General features: G+C 47.7%; 1 protein-coding gene and 1 long non-coding RNA gene across 10 annotated transcripts in view; one reads left to right on the forward strand and one right to left on the reverse strand.

The window, feature by feature from the left end:
- Positions 1 to 1,532, reverse strand: part of TMEM44 (transmembrane protein 44) — a 49,359-nt gene extending 47,827 nt beyond the window's left edge. For all 9 annotated transcript variants that reach the window (XM_043873977.1, XM_043873976.1, XM_043873975.1 and 6 more), the window contains exon 1: positions 569 to 1,532. In XM_043873977.1, the coding sequence (XP_043729912.1) occupies positions 569 to 723 (155 nt within the window). In that variant the 5' untranslated portion in view covers positions 724 to 1,532. The remainder of the gene's footprint in view (positions 1 to 568) is intronic.
- Positions 520 to 6,387, forward strand: LOC122675365. The gene is made up of 3 exons (XR_006335237.1): positions 520 to 657; positions 4,652 to 4,854; positions 6,314 to 6,387. It is a non-coding gene; the product is annotated as an uncharacterized LOC122675365 (long non-coding RNA).
- Positions 6,388 to 7,728: the final 1,341 nt, after the last annotated feature.

Raw genomic sequence — 7,728 nt, forward strand, 5'->3', positions numbered from 1 at the left:
GGGCAAAGTGTGTGGCCAGGGTTAGATAATTACCTCTCCCCTTCTCAGCTAGGAGGGCCGTGGGTAAACTGAAGCCAGAAACATTGAGAGACAGGCCGATGTCCTCTGCCAAGGGTGGATGGCAGTGCGGGAGCAATAATAATGCTGTTTAATGAGCACTTCGGAAGAGCTCTACCAGCACTAACTCATTGGATCCTCCCAGCCGGTCCCATGTGCTAACATTCCCATTTATGTGAGGAAAAGTGAGCCCCAGGGACTTTACAGCTCGCCTAGCTCACAGTCAGTCAGCGGGGGAAAGGCTGACAAGAGAACCCAGGACTGGCGGCTTCCAGCCCGCGGTCCCGTCCACCATACCACCCAGCCTCCTGTGGGCTCCCAGCCCAGCCTCCTCGTTCGTGGAATCCGGAAAGAAGTATCTGATTTCAGTCTACAGCAAATGTTCCTTTCGACCCTGGAATTGTCCTGCCTCTTGCATCCTCCCTTTCTGCCCTCCTCCTTCTAGGTTCCCAAGAGCGAGTCAGCAGGGCCAGCGCCCCGTTCCCCCCGCGGCCGCCCGGGTCCCCATTACAGTGCGTGAACGGCGATCCAGCAGGAAGAGGCGCAGATCCACAGGCCGAAGGAGATGCAGACACGGTGGCGGGCGAAGCAGCGGTCCAGGTAGTCCCAGTCCCAGAGCGCGGGCGCCGGTGCGGGGCTGGGCGCCTCCCCCATGGCTGGCTCCATTCCGCCCAGTCCGGTGCCTGCGCCTCCGCGTGGCCAGGGACCCGCGTGCAGCCTCCCTTGCTGCCCGCGGCCCCGGCGCTGCCGCCCCGCACGCCCCCTTCTGTGTTCGGTTCCGCAGCACAGGGCCGGCCAGATCACACCGTCCGCCGGCCGGAGATGGGCGCGCCCAGCTCCGCGCTCCCGGGGGCGGGCGGCGGCGGTCAGGTTCCAGGGAAAAGTTTCCGGAACCGTGCTGCTCCCCACCACTCCTGCTATTGTCGGGGGTCTGCGGGCCGGAGGCCGCCCCCCAGCGGCGGGAGCCCGGAGCAGCCTCAGCACAAAGGCTGCGCTCCCTGCCCCCCAGACAGCGGCGGCGCGGCTCCGCGGACCCCTTCGCTGTCACCCATCCCCCAAACCGGAGGCCAGAGCGGAATACAGTGACCTGCCCGCCCAGTGGGAGGCACCTTCATTACCCCACATTTCCTGAGCCAAACAATACATACTTGGCTCCTGGCGAGCCGCTTGGACTCTGGTGATCCCAAGAGGTGTGAGATCGTTAAAACGGCACGATACAAAGGGTGCGGTGGGAGGCCAGGAGAGAGAAATCGCACGCGCTCCCCGGCATCCTCGCTCACCCTCTTTTCTGAGGCTGTAGGTGCAGCCTGCGTCCCCACCATTTGCCCAAGCGGGGCTCCAGAAGTGAAGTCCTCCTGGGCGGCGACCCCCGCGGTCAGGGAGCCCCCTGATTTTTGCAGTCTGTCCCCTCCCATTCAGACACGTGGCAACTCAAGTACACAGGACGATTTTTCTTGAAAATAAACTATTATAATTAAAAATTTTCCTTGTTGATTTTAATAACTTAAAGAAAGACTTGACTGTATCGTTTCTTTTTTTATTTTTAAAGATAGCTCTATGGCGATCCCATTCATATACCATAGGAAATTCATCCTTTTAAAGTGTACTAGTCAGTGGTTTTTAACATATCCACCGAGTTGCTGCAGCCACCATCATTATCTAATTTTAGAACATTTTCATTACCTGGCAAAAAACCTAGTACCCACTAGCAGTTAGTTACTCTCCATCCCCCTCAAGCACTCCCAGCTCTAGACAACTTCTGTCTCTATGGATTTGTCTATGCTGGACATTCCTTATAAATGGAATCATCCAACAGATAACCTTCTTGTGACTGACTTCTTTCACTTAGCATCATGTTTTCAAGGTTCATCCACATTGTGGCATGTATCAGTGCGTCATTTCTTTGTTATTTATTTGACTGCACCGGGTCTTGGTTGCGGTACTTAGGAGCTTCCATTCCCTAATTCCCATGCAGGGATTTAGTTCTCTGACAGGGATTGAAGTGGGGTCCCCTACATTGGGAGTTCGGAGTCTTAGGGCCTGAACCACCAGAGAAGTCCCCATTTCTTTTCACGACTAAAAAATAATCCACTGTATGGATGTACCACATTTTATTTATCTTTCCATCATTTGATGGACAATTGTTTCCACTTTTTGGACATTATGAATAATGCTGTTATGAGCATTTGTGTACAAGTTTTTGTGTGGCTATAGGTTTTCAGTCTCTTGGGCATATACCTGGGTGTGAAATTGCTGGGTCCCATGGTGACTCTGTGTTTCAAGTTTTGAGGAACTACTGGACTGTTTACCAAAGTGGCTGTGCTGTTTCACTGGTTCATTCATCTTTAAAAGCTATGATCACTCACAGGAGAAACGAACACTGTCAGTCTTTGTGCTAAGAGCTGGGGACACACTGTTGAGAAAAACAGACATGCTTCCTACCTACCTTTACAGTTCAGTAGAAGAGAAAGATACTAAATAGGCAATTGAGCAAATAGAGATTAAATTAAAATATTAAACAAAACGGGCCAAAATTCAAATAGTAAAATGATTAAGACAAAGTGATATAAAATTAATGCCAACTAAGACGGTTGGTTCAGTGGTAAAGAATTCACCTGTGAATGAAGGAGATGCAGGTTTGATCCCTGGGTGAGGAAGATTGCCTGGAGGAGGAAATGACAACCCACTCCAGTATTCTTGCCTGGAGAGTCCCATGGACAGAGGAGCATGGCAGGCTACTGTCCATGAGGTTGCAAAGTTGAATACAACTGAGCATGCACACACGCAAGACAAGATTAGAGGGATAAATTAAAAGGGAAAATACATGTAACCCAAGTTTCTCATAGTCTATAAACAATAAATACCCATAGTCTAATCTCTGTCTTCTGGTTCTTTTTGTTTTTGTCTTCCGGGTTTTTGTGGGTTCTTCCGGTGTTTTCCTCTGTGCTTACAAATGGTCGTCTCTGCCTTGATCTAATCACCCATGAGTGCTGACTGGTGGCCACCTAGATCCTGGGTTCCTCTGGTGCCTACAGCTCCCAGAGGCAGGTCTATCCCAAAATAATCTATCCCACTAGTTGTCTTGCTAAGGTGAGGACTGTCCACGCAGTCTGGTGTCACCCTTTCACCAGGCCCAAGATCACCTTATACTATCAGTTTTGTTTAGACCTGAAATTACCACTGTTTAACTTGATTCAGTCTTTATTATGGTTTCCTTCTCCCTCAGCATCAGCATAAATCCTGGGGAGATGGACCTAATTTAAAAGTTGTTTCAGGGAATTCCCTGGCAGTCCAGTGGTTAACACTTAAGGGTTTAAGTCCTACAGTTGCCCTTCCTGAGACGTTGAGGTGTTGTGGCCCACAGATTGTCAGTATCAGAATCGCTCTGGTTGCCCTTCAAAAAGCAGACCTACTAAATCCAGCTCCCTGGGCGTATGTCCTTGGAATCCACATGGATTAGTGTCCTAGGTCTGCTGAAACAAATCATCACAAATCTCGTGGTTTAGAGCAACAAAAAATGCATTCCCACACAGTCCTGGAGGCCCAGAGTCTGCAATCAGTGTCACAGGACGAAAATCAAGGTGTTTCCTGGGCTGCCTGCCCTATTCCCTAGTGGCATCTGGTATCTGGTGCCTGCCCTACTCCCTGGCACTTTAATGGAGCAGCTCTTTGTTGTCCCCCCTCTTCCAGCATCTGGTGGCTTCGAACACTCCCTGCCTTGCGGCTGCATCACTCCAATCAGTCTCTACCTCCTGTCTCCGTGTCTCTATCACCTTTTCCTCGTCTATGTTTAATCTCCCTCTGCCTCTCTCTTATAAAGACATTCTGTTTACAGCCTCCTCAAATAATCCACAATAATCTCCCTGTCTCAAGATCCTTAACTAAATCACACCTGCAAAGACCCTTTCTTCATACAAGGTAACATTTACAGGCTCCAAGGATCAGGACTTGATATCTTTGGGGGCCATTATCCAGCCAACTGCACTGTTTTATGCAAGCTTCCTGGGAGATGCTTATGAGAAACTGGGTTATGAGATGGCCCTGGCTTGGGGTGGAGAAACTGTGGGGAGCTGTTTCCAGTCACTGGATATCTGGGGACATCGGATGATGCAGTAGAAAAGTGTGGGTTTTGGATAATTTTGGACTGGAATTCACATTCTGCCTCCTTGCAGCTATGACTGGGTAAAGCGCTGATCCTTTCTGCACGGGAGTATTCTTACCTGTAAACTGATAACAAGAGTACCTACCATAGAGTTACTGTGATTATTAGAGATCCTGCAGATAAAGCATCTGGCACATGCCAACTGTGGCAATTATTACTGTTACTGTCTTTCCCAGGAAGAGCCTCAGATCTACTTAAAAACAAATGTGGTTCAGGGACTTCCCTGGTAATCCAGTGGCTGGAGCTCTGTGCTCTGGTCTGGGAAATAGGTCCCACGTGCCGCAACTAAAGATCCCTTGCACCACAACTAAGACCCAACACAGCTAAATACATACATACATATATATTATATATAAATGTGGTTCAATGAAAATGTGAAAAGGAACGTCAGCTAATGGAGACACAGCTCAGTTCTTTTCTTTTTTTTTTCAGTTCTTTTCTACCATGTGCCAGGAGCATCGGTCTTCTGCCCCTGGGTCTCCGGAATTATCCACAGCTCAGAACTCCCAAACTTCAGTCTCACATAGAAACTGCCTATGTGACATGTCTTGCATGTCTTAATTGAGCACATCTACAATGAAACTGGATGATTTTCCTTTCCAAACCTGCTCCACCAGGATGGTATTCCCTCACAGGTGATTGGGCATCTTGGTCCTGAGGGGTCCAGTGCCTGCTCTACTCCTCTGTTAGGGACTTTCAAGCATGCTAAGTGTTGTCTTTCTAGCAGGCTGTGAGCGCCCTGCCATGGTTGAGTTCGTATCTGTCTCTGCAACTCGGTGCTTGGCACATAGTAAGGAAAATACATATGGAATGAAAATATTGATTTTTAAACAGGCCAGAGAGTGATATGTACTTAAGAACATACTGGAAATGCTCTAACAATACCTAGTATTGTGTGTGTGAGTACACTAGGGAAGGCTTTCAAGAAACGCATGAGCTGAGCTTTGAGATCAGGTGCTCCTGCTGGCAGGAAGGGCTGGCCTGTTGGGCACAGGCGGCAGCAGAGATGCTGCAGCAGGTAGAGCCGGGTGAGACGGGCAGTCGGTCCAGTCCCAAGGGAGCCAGGACTCCGTCCTGTAGGGGACACTTAGGATGATGAATTCTAACCAACTCCCTCCCTCCCAAATTCTTTCAGTACCTTGCATGGGGTTCTCCACCTGATCCACCCTCAGGAAGCAACTCAGTTCCTTTACATGGCTCCTCCCAGGCCATGTCTTCTGGCCATTGTCCAGTTTGACAAAAAGGAAAATTTAACAAGGGAATCATAACACTCGTCCTCCCCACACAGCTCGTAAGCACATCCTGTTGGCAGAGGCACTGCAGCCACGGGCATTGTCCTAAAGAAGGAAGGGCTGCAGCAGGCTGACCAGTCTTGCAGGAGTGGGCAGCCAATCGGGCCATAAATCCCAACTGCCTGTGAAGCGGGTGGGGCTGGGGCAGGGGGAGGTGGCTGTGGGCGGGTGAGCAGTTCAACAGCTTTTCTCTTTTGAGGACACACTGTCTCCTGTCAATGTTCTCATAAAATGCATTATATAGAGAAAGAGCTTGTGGCTACTCCTCAAATAACATAAAAAAAGTTCATCAATTTACCTGCTATGTAGAAATTAATTCTACGATAATGCATTAAAAAAAAATGTATATTTATCTCTCTACTTGGCTACCCCAGGCCTTAGTTGCAGCAAAGACCTTTGATCTTTGTTGCAGCATGCAGGGTCTTAGTTGAGGCATGTGGGATCTAGTTCCCTGATCAGGGATCTAACCTGGGCCTCCAGCATTGGGAGTGTGGAGTCTTAGCCACTGCATCACTCAGGAAATCCCTAAAGAATGCATTTTGAAATACTGGCCATTTCAAATCTTAAACAGTCCCATTGTGGACAAACTGGAGTCGAGATTGAAGCAAGTGATAGGATTGTTAGGGTCCTGAGTTCTATTTAGAACTTTGTCATCAACACATTGTACAATCTTGTTTTTAATAAAACATTTAAAAATTTTACTTAGGGACTACTGTGTGAGCACTTTATGCTAACATAATGCCTTAAAAAAAAAAAAAAAAGGAATAAACTATTTTGTTGTTATTGTTTTGGCCATGCCAAGCATCATGTGAGATGTTGCCCCACAAAGGATAGAACTCACAGTCCCTGCAGTGGAATAGGAGTCTTAACCACAGAATCAGGTAAGTCTTTCATTTTAAATTGCTCAAAATGGCTGTTACTTTTTGTAACTGGAGACTTTTTTGAAAGCACTTTCCTTCCTGTACGGCCTCTCACCCTCAACTAGATTACAGTACATTGAACACACAGACAACAAATGGCTCTTAAGGGTGGAAATTTAAAACAATTTTCACTTCTCCACAAAGACTGAAGAGGGGAAAGGGCTAATACAACAAGGTGGCACTTGGATTTCTGGCCTGCTATCAAGTTTTACCTGTTTACCCACAAAGAAAACATTGCTATTGGCTTCTTGACAAAAACTTTACTTCCTTCTAATTTCCTGAAAGTAAATAGATGACAGATCTATAGCAGGTTCTGCTTTAAAAGAATGGTATGTCCCCTGTAATAAAATATTGGAAAAAATTAAGAACCATAAAGTGGTAATGACTGCCCTTTGAAAATCTCAGAATACTAATCTCTACGAGGGTGGGCATACTATTTAAAAATTTCAAGTCAGCTTAGGAAGACATACTCCAGGCAGAAGCAAAAGTGAAAACAGAAATTCCCCTTCAGGATGTCCCAGTTTGGGTTCCTTAGACTCTAAGCAAAGACTTAGGTTCAGTTAGTTTATTTGGGAGGCAAATCCATGAAGCAGAAGCGAGGAAGCGAAGTGAGACAGGGTAGGGAGAAGAGCAAGGAAAGGTGAGTTAACAAGATAGTTTAACCATGAGCATATAGGGCTCAGTTCCACAAAGCATCTTGTGATAAACATAGAATGCTGCGTGACAGGAACCCGGGGTACTTACCAGCCAGCCCCCACTCCTTACTGGTTGGGGGTTACCCTGTGGGGCTTCAACCTCCTGCACTTCCAAGCTGCCCTTTGTGAGGGCTGAGCAAGCTTCTGGGGTGCCAGAAAAGTCCTCCTGTGGGAAAGCAGGGAACACAGGGCTTGTGGCAAGCTGTCAGCCTGTACAGGAGCTGGGCTGCAGGAAGGTGGACGCCATGATGCCGAGGGATGTGGAGTGTGTGTGTGGGGGGGGTGGGGGGGCACCTGCAGAGACATCCATCTCTTACAAGCTGTACTTGCTAGAAAACTGATTCCAATACTATTGACAGTTGTTATCCACTCACGAACGTTTGACTTCTCAAAGGTACATCTCTAGAAATGCCCTCACATTTATGCTTGATTTTCCACAAAGGTGCCCAAACAACTAAATGGGAGAAGGCTAACCTTTTCAACAAATGGTGCTGGGTCTACTGGATATGCACATGTGAAAGAATTAAGCTGATCCACTTCCTGACTCACACTACCTACAAAAGTTAACTCAGGTCCAGAGACCTGAATTTAAGAGCTAAAAC

The sequence above is a fragment of the Cervus elaphus genome, chromosome 19 (assembly GCF_910594005.1).
Source record: "Cervus elaphus chromosome 19, mCerEla1.1, whole genome shotgun sequence".
NCBI classification, from domain to species: domain Eukaryota; kingdom Metazoa; phylum Chordata; class Mammalia; order Artiodactyla; family Cervidae; genus Cervus; species Cervus elaphus.